General features: G+C 35.3%; 2 protein-coding genes across 9 annotated transcripts in view; one reads left to right on the plus strand and one right to left on the minus strand.

The window, feature by feature from the left end:
* Nucleotides 1-16,989, plus strand: part of LOC149542939 (tobamovirus multiplication protein 3-like) — a 51,379-nt gene that overhangs the window by 18,414 nt on the left and 15,976 nt on the right. For both annotated transcript variants that reach the window (XM_089797875.1, XM_089797876.1), the window contains exons 2-5: nucleotides 12,485-12,575; nucleotides 12,934-12,986; nucleotides 13,111-13,203; nucleotides 13,322-13,393. In XM_089797875.1, coding sequence (XP_089654001.1) covers nucleotides 12,485-12,575; nucleotides 12,934-12,986; nucleotides 13,111-13,203; nucleotides 13,322-13,393 — 309 coding nt within the window. The remainder of the gene's footprint in view (nucleotides 1-12,484; nucleotides 12,576-12,933; nucleotides 12,987-13,110; nucleotides 13,204-13,321; nucleotides 13,394-16,989) is intronic.
* The window catches only part of LOC149542940 (uncharacterized), a 60,666-nt gene that overhangs the window by 12,124 nt on the left and 31,553 nt on the right, over nucleotides 1-16,989 (minus strand). Inside the window, exons 2-5 of one of the 7 annotated variants that reach the window (XR_016355559.1) lie at nucleotides 3,345-11,091; nucleotides 1,623-2,945; nucleotides 1,088-1,534; nucleotides 310-984 (exon numbers count right to left, since the gene is read on the minus strand). The exons of 3 other annotated variants lie outside the window; for them this stretch is intronic. The gene's annotated coding sequence lies outside the window, so the exon portion shown is untranslated. Of the gene's footprint in view, nucleotides 1-309; nucleotides 985-1,087; nucleotides 1,535-1,622; nucleotides 2,946-3,344; nucleotides 11,092-16,989 lie in introns of those variants that run through there. 3 more of the 7 variants (XR_016355561.1, XR_016355563.1, XR_016355558.1) reach the window with 3 other exon arrangements.

The raw sequence follows: 16,989 nt of genomic DNA on the forward strand, positions 1-16,989 counted from the left end.
TTTTATTAAACATTTTAGGGTGAGTTGCAAGGAGCATAGTTTAAAAATTTGGTTTCGGCAATATCTCTATTGACCAAAAATTTCTGAAAATCTCAGAATCGGCAAAAACTCGGCAAAAAATTTGGCAATAAATCGACACTTTTATTGAACATTTGATAATATACAATTTCTTAAAAATATTCTAAAAAATGCATGCATGCACCAAATTTGTATAACATATAATGATATGAGATATCCACGATATGTTAAAATTAAACAATAATTCATAGCAACTAAAATTGGAAAGATTAACATAGTGACATAATCATAAACCAAAAAACAAGTAGAACATCTGAATATAAATAAGTTCAATACATATAGAAGTCAAACTCCATGAAACTACACTTCTGAATACATATTAAGTTTCGGTATCAATGAAAACTAAAAATAGCAATCTTAAATTTTGTCTACGAGTAAAGCTCAAAAGAGATCATTGCTGCTAGGTGGATGCTGTTGAAGTAGTTGCTATGGCAACATCCTCAACATGTGCTTGAATAGGTGCCTCAGGCTCGACATAAGCTTCTGATGGATGACCAAGCTCATGTTCCTCCTCACGTGCTACCACATCCCCATCCCAATCATCTGCCTCCATCTCAAACCCAACTAGTTGCTTATCTGTCAATATAGGATTGTCCACATCGGCATCTGCATCCTCACCATTAGGAGGAGCAAGCCAATCTGTTGAATATGGATCAATGCCATCCAAGTCAAGTGCTTCATATGAAGCTTGCCCTTCCACCTTCTCGTGCAAGCGAAGGTTGTACTTCACATAAACCAAGTCATTCAAGCACTTTTGAGTCAACCTATTACGTTTCTTTGTGTGTATGTTCTGAAGGGTACTCCAGTTCCTCTTGTAGTCAAAAGCACTACAAGATTGTGATAAAATTCAGATGGCAAGCTTTTGAAGATTACGTATTGTGACACCATAATCTTCCCACCACCAATCTGCAAGGATTAAAAGAAACCATTTATTATGTGGTAAAACTTCCAATAAACTTCACGAGTGAAATAAATGGTATTATAAAACTATGAACATGTTCATTTTTACCTAGCTGCAAAATGTATCTTCTACATTTGCAATCAAGAGAAGAAAACAATGGCCCTTCCTATGTTTGCAATCAGGATAAGAAAACAATGGCCCCTCTTCCCTCTTGTAGCTCTGCAACTCATCAAGTATGAGGTCTCAAAGGCTCAAATCAGCAACCAATCTTCAAATATATGTGTCCAAGCCAATTTGAACCTCTGCATCCGCTCTATAGGTGTTCGAGAAATAGAACTTGGGGTTCAAATAGTAGGTAGTTGCATGAATATGTTGGTGGAGTTGTCAATTCCACCTATGATCAATGATGTTCCATATGGGTCTATATTTGGTCTCATTTGACATATATAAGTGTTGGATGACCTCTTTGGCCGTATCCATAGCCTCATATAGAAACCCCATGGGGTTTTTATCCCCATCCACAATTCCTAGAATCTTCACCAACGGTTTTGACACCTGAACATAAAAAAATATAAAAAAATCAGCCAATGAAAAATACTTTAAAATTAAATAGTAAATCATCAATGAAGACTTGAAAACTTACTTTGAGGATCTCCTGCATTAGCTTTTCAAAGCTATAGCATTAAACACAATCCTCACAATCTTCTCTACTTCAGGCTTCCTGGCATAAGGACTCTAACCATTTCTTATCTAGAAACATGTGCCTCAAGTCTAACAATATCTTAGATATGCTTTGCAAGTTTAAAAAATTAGTAGCAAAGCGTGTGATCTTTGCTTGTACAAGATCCTTAACACTAGTGTGCTTTGTCATAAGACTCAAGACCCATGTATGATTGTAGACGTACTTCTCAATATTCCTTCCATCTTCAACCACCTTCTCCACCCAGCTCAGACAACAATTAGCAATGGGTCCTCAAAGAGAAAGTCAAGACAATGGGCAGCACAAGGGCTCCAAAATAATCTGGGATGCCTCTCCATCAAAATTCTACTGGTGGCCACATACGCAGCTGCATTATTAGTTACAATCTAGATGACGTTAGCCACTTCCACTTTCATTACCATCTCATTTAACATGTTGCACAAATTTTCTGCATTTTTTACTTGATCAAAGGCATCAACTGATTTTAGAAATACCAATTACCCCCCTGAAGCAACTATAAAGTTGATGAGCGTCCTATTCTTGCCATTTGTCCACCCATCAGATATAATGGTGCGGCCTTTTTGTTCCCAAACTTTTCTTTTCTCTTCCGCAAGTTGATGAATGTTTTATACCTCAATGTCTAACAATGGCCCACTCACCTCACAATGAGTTGGGGGCTTGAACCCTTTACCAGATAAAGAAATAGAAGTGACCACTTGATCCCAATACGGACTACATAAAGCATTGAAGGGACTATCATTGTGAATCCAAAATCTTGTAATTGCCACCTTTGTCTTCTCATGCATCACTTTGTTCCATGTAGTGCCTAGCAAGTCAGGTTGAGCACTAGGAGTGTTACGTGGAACCCAAAAGTTTGATAAAGACCCACCCACGCTTCTTGATCCTTGTGTCCAAGGCCCAATAGAAGAATAAGCCTCTTCACCTGTTTGTGATGCTATAGAACTAAAAGTCCCCATTGGGGCTGCCATGGCCTCAAACGTCCTTTTTTTATGTGCCTTACTTTGTGCATATTTTTGAAGGCTTGTCAAAGCCTCCCTTGTAGCCTCTTCTAGACACTTCTCACATAGTGTAATATCATTGCATGAAATCTTGGCAAGATGATATTTCAATCGACTTATGCCTGAAGTCATCTCTTTAAGGCAGTGGATACATTGGATATCTCCTTTGTTTGCCCTTGGGATCCCATGTTTCCATAAAGAGTCTTTCCATCTACCACCAGTCATTTCGTACAGTTACAAACTGGCACTGCAAGTTTGCAAATTGAAAGATAAAGAATTATTAGATACATGGAAATTAAAGATTATAAATTAAAATTTAATCACAATTAGTATAAGTTTATGAGTTACAGACTTACACTTACTGATACATGTTACTGTTATAAAGTATTTAAATATTTATTAAATTACTATAGTAAATAAATAAATTTATTATAGTAAAAAAAAGTAAGACTGTTGCTGATTATTAGAAATTTAATAGTAACAGACTGTTACTAATTTACTGTTATATGCTAGTATAATAATTCATTAATAATGTAGCTATAACAATTTTTATTTAACTAAATATAATAAAATATATTAATATAGTATGAAAAACAAAATATGCAAAATATAAAATCAGGAAAAAAGAATAAAAAGGAACCCCAACCTGGAAAAAACCCACCACTCTGTAGAGAATGGAATCCCGACCTGGCAAAAAACTTTTCACTTTGGTGTCAGCACCTCTTTGGCAAAAAAATGTCCCACTCTGGCGTCACATTTTTGAAAGTTTGGAGCAATAACTTTGGAGAAACAATGGAGTCTGTTGTCCAAGACCCAAACACCTGGCTATCACGGTGAGAAAGAATGGAGGAGAATAAAATGATGGAGCATCTGTCCTTCCTGGCTGCTCAACTATCCTTGATTCCTCAGCAACAATGAAGCCTACGTTTGTCTTTCCCAACTGCAAAATTTTCTACCCTTGCTCTCTTTCGCGTATGTCTTTCCTGTGTGGCATCTTACCTAATCTGTTTTTTCTTGTTGACCAGTCAACAATTTAACTGGCCGGATTTTTATTTTATGTGTGATATAAATTCATAAATCTTACACTAAGAATAGATTTCACAGTATGAAATCCAACATCCGACCACTATCTCATATTTATAGCATCAATAGTCTTTGGAGACTTATGGTCCCAATTAGACTGGCTACTATTATAGTTATAAAATCTAGAAAATAACAAATAATTAATTAAACATAGGTTGGCCACTCCTTAATCTGATACATCTGATGTGCTCAGGGCACCAACTGCTATCAAAACTCAGCTGCAGTTACTTTTGGATGAATCCTTCGTCTGCCCAGGTTGTGTCTTCTTTAGGCAAGTTCTATTTGATGAGATATTTTGTGATCGTCCTAGTTCACAATTTCTTGCTCCTTGTCTGGATTATTCTTCTAGTTCCAAAATGATCTTACTCCAAGTGATGGTAACTCTTAATTGGAAGCTTATCACCAATCACCTTCTTTAGACAAGATACATGGAAGGTTGATTGCCTTTGTGTGGTTTAAGGAAAGTTTAGTTTGTATGCTACACTTCCAATCCTTTGCAGCACCTTGTAAGGGCCATAGTACTTGGGTACCAACCTATTGATTCAGACACTTAGGAAATAATGTTCATGAGCTCACCATAAATGGATATTAACATTCTCAACATTATTTCAACACCTTAAGTAGATGAATTATACGATACAATATGTTCAACATGATGTAAACACATTGGAAGCATGTCAGTTTGCATTATTTGTCTTTGGTTATATTTGATCAATTGGTTATTCTTGATTATGTATCAATTGTTGGCTTATGGGAGTAATTGGAAGTCAATTTTGTAGCAGTTGTCGATGGTTGTCACTACATGGCAACTTTTGTACTCATGAAAGGGCATCTAATCTTGTAAATGCCTCCCCCCTAGACTATAGTTTTGCGTAAGAATATATATTGAACAAGTAAAACAATGAGTGGTACGACTTTATAGTTTTTGGCATAAAATCATTTTTCCATGATTGTTCTATTTTTTTTCTTGGTAACAGATTTGATTTGATTAGAAGTAAAACATAAGTACATTTTGAAGCAAATAACCCTAACCAACCCACCATCTACAACATCAGTTCTACATTTTATCTGCAAATTAACCCAACCAACGAGCCTTGAGACCTTTCAGGACCTTAACAACAACATTTCAAGTTTTTCAAATTTTTCAGAAACAACCAAATTAGGCATTTTTACATGTCGTCCAGCCCAACCATAACTACATTAATTACAAAAAACCAGACTCTTCACAGACATTTGCTTTAACATTAACAAAAAACACAAACAAATCCTACACTTGGAGATGAGAATCATTATCAGGCCTTTGCAATCTGCTCCCTTAGCTGGATGATGCCTCCTAGTGCTTTTTCCTTCCATCATTGCATTCTCGGAGCAACTCGTTCAGTTTTGCCTCACTGAATTTGGATCCTTTAGCAGCATTTTCTTGACCATTCGCTTCTTTGCATGTCTGGAGTTAATCATCCAACTTCATGTCATCCTCCGCAGCCAACCCAACGGCTGACTTCATCTCTGCAATGTCTTTGTCTAACTAATGAATCATCACCACCATTTTAAGTGCTAGCCATCCCTTACGCGCCTCCTTGAATCTTTGTCTCTCGTGTTTCTCATCAAATCTCTTCACAATGGGAAATTTTTGCAAGTCCTCTTTGTTTCTCACCCAAGTTTATCCCCAACCCTGGAATCAACTTCTCCAGTATTTCCTCCAAGGAATTCTCTTGGAACAATGGTTTTCATTACCACTTTGGTAATGTCTTTATCCTCTCCAAACTGTAATGCCCATGCCATGATCATTGAGAAGTTAGAACACATCGGTGTTCATTCTATGTCGATTCTCCACTTGGTTACACACCTCCCCCAAAATGATCATCACATTGTATGTTAGTCTCGTCTACAAAAATGAACATCTTGCCAGTCCATTTCTTGGTCATCTATCCATGATAAGGGTTCTATTGCTTGGGGGAGGTGAAAGTGAAAGATGTCTCCATCCTTTTACTCTCAAGCCATAACTCTCTTTCCAAATAACTCAAAAGCTCGTGAGTGAAATGGCTAACTGCTATGTTTTAAAAGGCTAAGCATTTGCCCATCCTCCGCAATTAATGTCCTAATCTTCAAGGTTCGCGTGGCACATCCCCCTTCATCCAAAACACATCACCAACCCTGTACACTGCCACCAAACAAAAAGCCTCCCTTAATGCTATTGCTTGTTGCTTAAGGATGAAAAGAAGGTGATGGTTATTAAATTTGTCTACTTGTTCTTCATTTTGTTTATTGCTATTCTTATGGTTATTTATTATATTTATTAATTTATTATTTATTATTATTTTAAATCAAATAATAAGTATAATAATTATGTTTATTTATAGAAAAATATAAATGGTAAGTATAGTTTTTATTAGAAAAACTTTAGTATTATATATATATATATATATATATATATTTTTAGTAGTAAAATATTAATAGTTGGTATGTTTATTTATTATTATTAATTTATTATTTAATTTTTAATATTTTTTATAATTATACAAGGTGAATTTAATTTTTATTTTTTTGGACATTGCTGAACTTCATCCGAACTTCATAATTGTTGAACACGAACTCGAACTCGAACTCGAACCCGAACTTGGCGACTTAGAATATATGTGTGCGTGTGTGTGCACACTTTGTGTGATAACCATTGTATTCAGTTGAAAGCATTTTACTCAAACTTCTATCATCTAATAAAAGAGATAATTTTTGGTGTGGTTGGGTTTTTCCCCTCAAGTTGGAGGGTTTTCCCAAGATAAATTGTTGTGTCTCTATGTGTCTTATTGTTCTTCGTTTTGTTTATTGCTGTTTATCTTTATTTCTGGGTAAAACATAATACTTAGAAGTGTTTAAAATCTGTATGACTGCCACTGGTAATCCATTCAACTAGTCTCTTTAACTACAGAATGTCTGTTGTCGTAGGATGGAAAACCAATAGAGCACCCTTTAAAGGTTGTTTTGATGTCAACTTAGGTAGAAAAAATGCTCCTAAGTATGCTATTTTAATTTATGGGGATCTGAACCTTATCTAATCGGTATGGTTTCCAATATAAGTAAGAGTTAGGGGTGCCATATATGGGTATTGGAGTCATCATTAATCATGTTTTTTTCCCTAAGTATTTGGTGATCCATACATAAGGCCTTCAGTGCTAAAATTTACTTGTAATGTTAACTAGGCACAAAAAGAAACGGATATATAAACCTAATACCAGTGCAATGACTAGCATAGAACTTTAGAATCTGTGGATAAAGAGGAATTTGGGTTTCATTTTTTATTATTTGGCCACTGATTAATGGTTATGCATTGTGGACCTCCTAAAGAGTAGATAAATAGGAACTCCATGAGCCTTGGCTTGCTCATTGCAATGTAGATGATTGATTATATGACTGTCATTAGTAAAAGAGAAATATATAGCCAGAGTTCCTTTCTATTAGAATCCATGAAATAGTATCATTGAAACACAAGGGATTCTACATGACGCAACATGCCTTTAGACTTCTACTTAATGTAGTTTATTCTTAGGTTCTATTGATGGTAGGTAACACATTTCAGCTAGATACTGATTATGACTTAGCTTGATCACTCATATTTTAGTGGAAGTCTGTAGGTATCCCTATAGCAAATGGGAAGGAAAACCAAGGATGGGCCATTCATATCTAAAGAATATGAGCCCACCAAACAAGGAGATATTGTAAGTGAGGAGGAAGTTGACGGAGGAGGAAGTCTTCCTTTACTAAACCAATTTGTTTAATTGAGTACACATACCATTGATCAGTTGAATTCATTGGGGGTTCCCATTGAGGCTGCAGATTATCCTCTTTGTGAAATCTATGCTACATTCAAAGGAGTCTGTTCTTTAGGTGGAACATCCTTGAACCCTTCTAGACATTATTCAAAAAGTGACAAGTTCATCACAACAATTAGATCATGCGGATGATGTATCCTTTGTATCGTATGAGCTGCGTAGCCCATCATCTAATTGGGATCGTATGATTTCTATTCACATCTCAAGGCCATATTTTTCTGATCTGCTTGACATTATATAATGGTATGTTCAAGATTTGAATTGTAGGACACAATTTTCCATTTAGCTTGAATAGTAAGAAGGCTAAATAATTCTCATTCTCCCTTTTTCTATAGTTGGCTTAGATAATTCAATAGTTTGTTGAAGGAAAGTCATGATGAATTTATAAAAAAAATCATTGAATTAGTTGAGATGGAACATAAATGGATTCTAGACAGGGTGCCTTTGTCCTAAGATGTCTACATTGGCGACATCCTAAGATGTTTTTTTTGTTCTTTTGAACCTTCACACACACTCATGAAGTCGCAAACTTAATGAATGTTTTTGGGATCTAATCATTCCATGATGGCTTTAATCTTTTAAAGGGCCATAGAAAGCCCATCCTTTGAGATGATATGCTCAATTAATGTATCTTCCTTTGGTAGAAGCTACATTGCTAAAACTTGCCAAAAAGCCAATGCCTTTAAGCTACCATAGGATCATCCTAAAATTTTGCTTATGCTCATCTTTGCTCATTTAGGAAACAAGAATATCATCAGAGAACACTGAAACACAATAATGGAACTATTTCTCAAAGATAACCATTGGTCAGATCTGTTAATGTTCCAGGATTTTTTAAGATAGAAGGTACTACTATAAAGTTTTAGTGACTACAGTGTGTCTTGAAGGTTGTTTTGGCCATGCCTTCTTCCTTTATTCTGAGTTCAGGATCCCATATTTGAAATCTATATTGGAAAAAGGTGGATATCTTGCATTTGATTAAACATTGATTCTAGGAAAAGGATACCAGGTTTTTGATGGTTCTTGTTTAACATCCTTTAATCAATGCAAACTAAGGGTTCCGTCCTTAACAAATATGGACATTTCTCAATGCCAAAAATATGGGATCTTGCATTTGATCAAATATTGATTCTGGGAAAAGGATACCAGGTTTTTGATGGTTTCCTTGTTTAACATCCTTTAATCAATGCAATCTAAGGGTTCTGTCTTTAACATGCATGGATATTTCTCAAGGCAAAATACATGGTTGAAAAAGACCTTTGATTCAACAACTGTTTGAGAGTCGTTTGGTATAGTTCCAATGAGAGAGTTTTAGGTCTAGCTGGGAGGTCAATTGGCAAAATGAAGTCATGTTTGGGAGGTAGTCTCAGTGATTTCTTGCATTGCATAACTTTGTTGCAAATCAATGGATCTTCTCCCTATAATATCATATTTAGCTTCCATATCCTTTTCCCAAACATGTACATTGGCCTGAGCTCTGTGCTTTCATATCTAGTTTATAACATTGACAACATCGTAGTCACCTAATGGGGCCATGTATGGATTTACATTAGCAGGGTATATTGGTCATTTTTAGTTGTGTTTCAAACAAACAGTGGGTCTAAAATGGTCTACTTTATGAGATTTCTTATTCGTATTTTTCGACTGTTGAGCTAATACCAACTTTCCTAGGGATTTTCTTAGTTACTTATGGAGGAACAGAACATTTGATTGTTCCTATATCACCTAAAATATTAACAGGAAATCTTTAGCTTATCCTAAATCTCTTTTGGGAGTAACTGGATGTTCAACTTGTCTGTTATTCAGTATTTCATATTGGTGCGGGGATTACCCTTTTGCTGCCACCTCCTGTTTCCTGATCTACCAGGTTTCATTGAGCAATATATGGCATAATTATTAACACCTTGATCAAAACATCCACCTATTGGACCCTTACCTTGAGGATTCTTTCACCCTGGTTATGAAAGCTACGGTGACTATTTTGCTGAAAATTTGGTTACAACAGTTCTGGCTACTAAAATTTCAGTGCTGATCCTTGTTCTTGTTTGACTGAGACTTTCCAAAACCACTTTTATGTCTATGTCTGTTCTTAGAATCATTTTGTTTTGTCAGTTGTGGTCATTGTTGGGTGTTTTGATTCTTTTCTATAGAGTTTTTCCTTGATTTAACTATTGCATTGATCTGCTCTTGCTTGATGGATTTTGCAAATAAAAGTCCTATGGATTTTGCTTTAGGATTTCAGAACTCACAAGAAATGATCAACTTCAGAGGGCTCACCCCCCAGAAGTCTGGTTGCAATGGAGTAGGGCAGTGAATTTTCTCTATAGTTACAAGACATGGCAAACTGATATTTTACTTAAACTTGGACTTGGCACTTGACGCTGGTAAATTGGAAAAATTAAGAAATATTTATTTATTTATAAGGATTTAAATATTTTAATATGAGTCTTCAATAAATCAACTTTAAAGGCAATACACTTATCAATTAGAAGTTACTTTGATTGCATGCTCAAGTATACATTGATCAAGGGGTGCTGGCCCCATGCCTAAAAAAAAAGCCTTTGAGATCACAGAGGCCCATGGTACATGCATTTTTTGTCATTTTATTGCTTAACTGAGCTCCAATTGTTTTCCAAATCCTTAAAAATATTAAAGTGTGGAATCCATAGAGCAATAATTATGCCTCAACTATTAGACCGTTAGGTTTAAGTGTTATTAAATTTTTGTTCTTCTCATTCTTTAGTTTTTCTAACTTTTGTGCTTGATTTGACTTCCTCAGTGACAAGACTTCTATGTTGGGTGAGTAGTAGATCTGGCGAGTCTGTTCAGACTCGTTGGGCATGTGTGTCTTGGCACTTTGGGTCTTAGTTTGCTTTGGCAGCCTCAGGACTCACTGAATTTGGTTGAGTCCTGGTGAGTCTTGTAGCTCTGGTAATATCTCCTTTAATATGAAATACAGTTGCTCTTTTAATCAAAGTATAACTTAGTCAACTATCTTTCCCTGTACGCAACAGCAAAATGATCCCATGCGTTTAGAAGTGTCAAATACTTTTCAGTGTTGCAGTATTTACACCAGTTAGAGGCTCAAAGTAATTCACCATTTCCATTCTCTAGGTCTCAGCATCATCTCCAAAAACTGATCTGTTGTACTTTGAGGGGGTATCCTCATTTTCAATATGGGTCCATTTATGGTTTATTTCGTTCGCTTGATTTGCCTGCCTATGGTTGCCATTGTGGTGCTCATTGGCACTATCATTATTCTTCTTCTGGTCATTTTTCCTTCTCTGTCAACATGGTTTTGCTAGATTTCAGTTTTAAAGCGGTTATATCCATAATGATACGGTAATGATTTGATTGAATATGTGCTGCTGGTTAGCATTGATGTTCTCCACATTGATTTGATTGTCATTTCCATTGAGACCTGACACTTGTTTGCATCATTGTTGCCAACAATTTCTCTCCTGGTTCATGCCATCTTGAAACCTGCAGATGAGGGAGCAAAGCTGTTTAGATAAAGGTCTAAGTGTTTGAATCTGGGTTTTAATATCGTATACAATCACCACTCCCACATCCAAAATGTTAAAAACTTTCCCAAATATAAATCTCTAGTTGTGAATGTGTATGTCAAAATGCATTGAAAGAACAGACATGTGCAAACCAAACAATCACTTCCAACACAAAAAAGACAAAACTCCACCAATCAAGGAAATTGGTTTCAAGTAATTGTAATTGAATTAAAAGTCCAAAAGTGCACATAATTTTTTTTAAAGCCACTAATTTCAAAATCCAGGCCAAACTAGAATTTAAACATAATCTATCAGAGTTGCCGGAAATTCCTCTGTCTCTCCTTGGGCGCACATATCCCCGTATCCAATAGTGCTTGGATACACATCGAATATTGTACACGTCTGCCTAATAAACTTGATTTTCAAACCGTACCAAATACTATGGGATTTGTTTTATTTAATAGATTTGACGTAGATCTTCCCTTAAATGTAAAAGAAAACTATATGAAAACAATTTAAAAAAAAAAAATAGTATAAACAAAACCTCCACCGAATGAGAAAGACAAATAAAATGTTTTTCTATTTCAGCAACCCGTTTTTGGGTTATCTTCTAATGCAACTCTTTTATGTTTACATATTGTAAAGAGTTAAATTAACTTATAAATATTAATGTAGCATTTATGTGTCAATATTACTTTTGAAGAAATCAAAATCTCCTACAATAACTTAGAAAACTATGTTAAATATATGTATATGTATTATTTGTTAATGTCGTGTCCAGCAGTATCCATATTGGGGGTCTTAAAAAAGGGCCGTATCCATACCCAATACCATATTTGTATTTGTATTTGTATCCATATCCATGCAACTTTGTAATCTATGATTTCAATCACACTTTAGATCAAATGATTCATCAACACCCATATGAAGCAATGTTCGAATATGCATGTGTGTGATCCCTCTCTGACATTGCACCTAAACTATGATTCTCATTCTCCCTTCCCAACTACCCACCTAAACTTCTAATTTATTCACTAGATTCAATTTCACACCCAAGCTTAGATTTATATCCTTTTAACCTAATGTATTTGAAGACAAATAAGTGAATAAATAAATAGAAAAAGGTAGAGAAAAGTGCTTGTCTCAAGAGTCTAATGCTAAATTACAGAACCTGATTGTTCTTGTATGTTTTTGTGTCATTTCCCCATAAATTTTAATTAGGATAGTTTTATGCTGATCAAAGTTTATATGGAAATTTTGTACTTGAATGATAAATTACAGATATTTTTTTTGAACTGATTGATTTGGAATTGATAAAATTTCAAAGATACTTATTTTTGGTAATAGGTTTCATGATTTTGTTGTTTTAGATTCAACTTATTCGTATTGAGCTGAGAGTGCCAGAATATGGGTGGACAACTCAGAAAGTTTTTCATTTTCTCAATGTTGTTGTGAATGGAGGTAAGCTTTTGATAAATAGCTGCAGGCAGTATGACTTTGGAACAGTTATTCAATAGTTCAAAATTTACTGCACTGAAATCTTTCAGATGTATTTCCTTTGTGAATGTGAATCAGATAACAAAAACATCACCTAGTCATTGATTGTCTATGTTGATCTTCTGTGAGTAGGAGCCAAGTTTTTGTATTGCAAATTGTTACAAATCAATTTGCTATAGAATAACTAGGATTTGGAGCACTCATTTCTCTTAAATAACAGTAGTCCAAGAATAATAAGCTTATTTTATACTTCTTTTGAATACTTTCTGCAAATTTTTAATGAAAAAGTGTTTTACTAAGAAAGTTTTGTTTTGATTCGCAGTTCGCTGTGTGGTCTTTGTATTCCGTCATAGTGTTCAAAACATTGAACCTGAGGTGCATTTTTGTATTATTTTCTAGTTTTCTATGCTTTATTAGTTAATGTGTTTAACATTATTGATCTATGCTTATAACTTTTTCTTTTTACCTGACTTTTTTCCTGGTGATTATGACTACTTAGGTTTTGAAATATGTTATACTTGATATGCCTGGGCTGCTATTCTTTACCACATATGCACTGTTGGTGCTGTTTTGGGCAGAAATTTACTACCAGGTTCTTTTAAACTGGTTCCTTATTGTTATTAACTTATTTCAATTCAGGCTGTACTAGCATATTATATTTTGCAAACATGGTCATATTGTAACTTGGTAACTTGGATTACTTTTTACAGGCACGTGCTATATCAACTGATTGTCTTAGACCTACATTCATGACAATCAATGCTGTCATCTATCTTTTTCAGGTAAATAGCCATTGAGTGTCCACATCTAAGCTGTACTCAAAATATGTTGGACGTGATTAGATTTAACTTCAATTTCAACTGACAATTAGGAAAGCTAAGAGTTTTGAATGGGGGTTATATCTTTTGATGATGATAGTTAAGGTTAGAATCATAGATAGATATGGGATTCTTTTCTAAACAAGTTAGTTAGGACGTCCTTTTCTAAAGGGGGACCTATCTTAGATCAAGACTTGATCTAACAGTTCTTAAGAGAATTGTTTTTTATAAAAAGAAGGTAAATTGGCATCTAGTTTAGGTGAAATGCTTTTTAGAAAGTATTTGGCGACTTTTTCTGGTAGATTATTGAAAAATATACTTGTTAAAGCAACAAATTCAAAAGGCATACAAACCTCTCCCATTGCATATATAAGGCTTAAGTTTTGCTCTCATTTTTATCGTGATATATGCAAGTCTCTCATTTGTGCCTTACATGTGATGAATGCAAAGTGTAGGCTATTTAGGGTTTTAATAGGGGGAAGGTTATGATGTTTACAAAAAGTTGAACATGTATTCAAACTTTAAGTATTGGTATCTTTTTTCTGAAAAACAAAGAACAATCCTAGTTGAAAAAATTAAGAGTTGGAAAGCAATTAAATAGAACAGTAAATAGTTTTTCATTTAGTTAGGCATTGCATTCAAGAATGGAGATAAAGTCCCTGGAGTTCTCAAGACAAGTTACTATGCTTTTTATAGCCAGATTATATCTTCTGTACTAGCTTTGTGACTTACAATAATATGTGTGTAGCTTGCTTTTGAGAAAACAAGGCAAGGAAGATGAAAAGTGAGGAAGACACTTGTGGTTCCTATGAAGAGTTTCCTTCCACTTTCCGAGATTTTGATTGGGGTTGAAATTCAACATTCTTTCTTGGTTTTGAAATGAGCACATTTGTCACACTGTTAAGCTAGATGGATGAAATTAATGATATTCTTTTGCCCTGTCAAATAATGAGTATCTTTCAATAGATTGCTCTTAACAAATATCTCCAGTGCTTCACCTTTGTGAGCATCACTTGGATGCAATGTGTGCTAAGTGTTCCATTCATTCTTGAGAGATGGGTTTATGTGAACCACTACTTATGAAACATGGGTCAATGAGTTTGACTCAAAAAACTACACAGTTGAATCCTGATAACAACATCATTGTATAATACATTTCATGTATAATTCACTCACTGCATCTCAGATAAACTGAATCTGTTGTCCATTCGCCTGTACATTTCTTTTTCTTACTCACTCAGATTGAATGAAGTGTCTATGCATGCTCAGTTTAAAGGCTTTTTGCATCTACTTACTGTAATGATTATCATTCTAAATCTTTTTGCTCCACATTTATGAAGAGTGTATGAGCAGGTTTGGTGGCTATAGCCTATAACCAAGTAAATGGTGCGATTCGCATATTAGTGAGACACGAAGTTTGCCTATTGTGAAGATAGAGTATTCTCTGCAAAAGATCTGGGAGCACTATAAAGTAGGCTGCCAGAATCGAGATTCTGCCTTGGAGAGGTGCAAACTTGACCTTGAGGTGCTTGTACTTGCATCAAACTGCTAGGGCCACTTCTGGATGGAGAAGATAACTTATATCTAAGCCTTTTGTTTCTCATTACAATTTCAAATGTTATTCAAGGATGAAACAGAGAAAATAGTCTTAAAAAGTTACTGTATATTGGGTATATTCAGTACCCAGTAAGAGCCTTAATGCCTTTGCTGTATTTTGGAAATTTTCATAAAAAGGAAAGCTGGTTCCTTACGTAGATGTATTTGCTACTGGATATTGATTTAGAGAACATATTTTCTATTCGACAGATAGATGAACTATTGGCTGAGCTGCATTGGGTAAAAATGTTTAAGATTGATTTGAGATATAATTTCCACCAAATGAGCTTGGGAAAGTATGGCCAGTTTAAGATAAACATTTCAGTTTACGGCATTTAGGTTAAGCAATTCCCCAAACATATTCCAAATTCCCACTGCAGGAATATTGATCTTGTTTTCTTTAATGACATCCTCATCTATATCAAAATATGGAGGAGCATTGGAAGCATTGAATATTGTTTTAGAAACTTTGATCTTTAACACATTATTTGCAAGGAAATTAAAATGTGACTTTGCAGTGAGTGAGCTTCATGCCTTTGGGACATATAACTAGTAATGGAACGTGTATTTTTATAGGAGATTTCCTATCATTTTGGAGGTTGCATGGCACCTCACCCCATTATTATTAAAAGGACATATCAAGTAGACAAATGTAGCAGAACTTTAGACAAATGTAGCAGAAATTCTATTCTAAGATCTGAACAGGCAATAATTTCCAGATTTTTCTTAACCCTTTGTAGTGGAATGCGATGCTTCAAGCACAGGTTAAGGTAAAAAATTATGCTTTGTTGGGTGGATATTTTGTGACCGACAGTTTTGTTAAAATCCAGTCGCAAAATAGGATGACCAGCTAGAGTGTATGAGACAAAGTCTCTCCTACCTTAAAGGGAAGGCTCCCCCTTCTCCCATCTAGGTGGATATCTCACTAAAAATTGAATTCATTGCTCCAAGAATCAACACCATTGCAAAGTGTTTGAAATCTTGATTCCAATGCAACTTGAATGGACACAAATGGAGTCCATATGCCAAAGTTATGGTTGGTCAAACTTTGGTCAAACCAAGTACAGAGGCCGTCAGAAAGGTGAAACTTTGACCTCTTAAAAATGGTCAAATTTGGTGTCATTTAAAAGGTCTCATCAAGACAATTCCGACGATATTTATTCCGTCAAATCAGAGCTGGGATATAAAAGTTATGACTGGTCAAAGTTGGGTTGACCAAATTGACTGATTGACATCAGCATGCTGACATGGCAGAGCAGGTGATGTGGCATCTTCAACTAGTTAGTGGTTGACACATGGCAGACAAGTATAACAAACACCCTAAGACGTGGCATCTGATTTGGTCTAATCATATTTGGACACATGGCACTTGGGTGATGAACAAGAAAGTGCCACATGACACCCAGCAAATGCCGCCACGTGGCACCTTGAAGGCTAGGCTGTTAAAATGTCTCCCGTGGGCTTTGAACCCACAACCACCTCCTCACTAGTCTCCCTTCTTACCGCTACACTACAATGTGTCTTTGGTTTGTATTGTGGGCAGTTTCTATTAAACCTTTACCAAGCCACCTATCGGCAGGGGTTGAACACATGACTGCCTACCACCGAGAAGATTTCATAACCACTATGCTATTTATAGCCCTTGAGACATTTTCGGGATAACTTCTATTTATCTGTATCACATTCCGCCTATCCTTTGGTTATTTAAGGATATATGGATAAAACTAACCTCTAAAAATCGGATAAGACCAAATCCATAAAATGGAGAAAGGGTTATTACGCAGATTGAATTAGTTAGAAGGGATTATTTTGTAATTAATGATTATAACCCATTTTTGGCTAATTCTTTTGCATAAACGGGGGGTTAGGAGGCCTTTGTAAGGCATTCGGGTTTAGAGAGAAGAAGAGAATTGGTGAGAGCATCTTCTCTTGTAAGAGGGAGAATGGGAGAAAATTTTCTCTTG

This window comes from Cupressus sempervirens, chromosome 8 (genome assembly GCF_028749045.1).
Source record: "Cupressus sempervirens isolate cs-2001-9-10 chromosome 8, ASM2874904v1, whole genome shotgun sequence".
In the NCBI taxonomy this organism is placed as follows: Eukaryota; Viridiplantae; Streptophyta; class Pinopsida; order Cupressales; family Cupressaceae; genus Cupressus; species Cupressus sempervirens.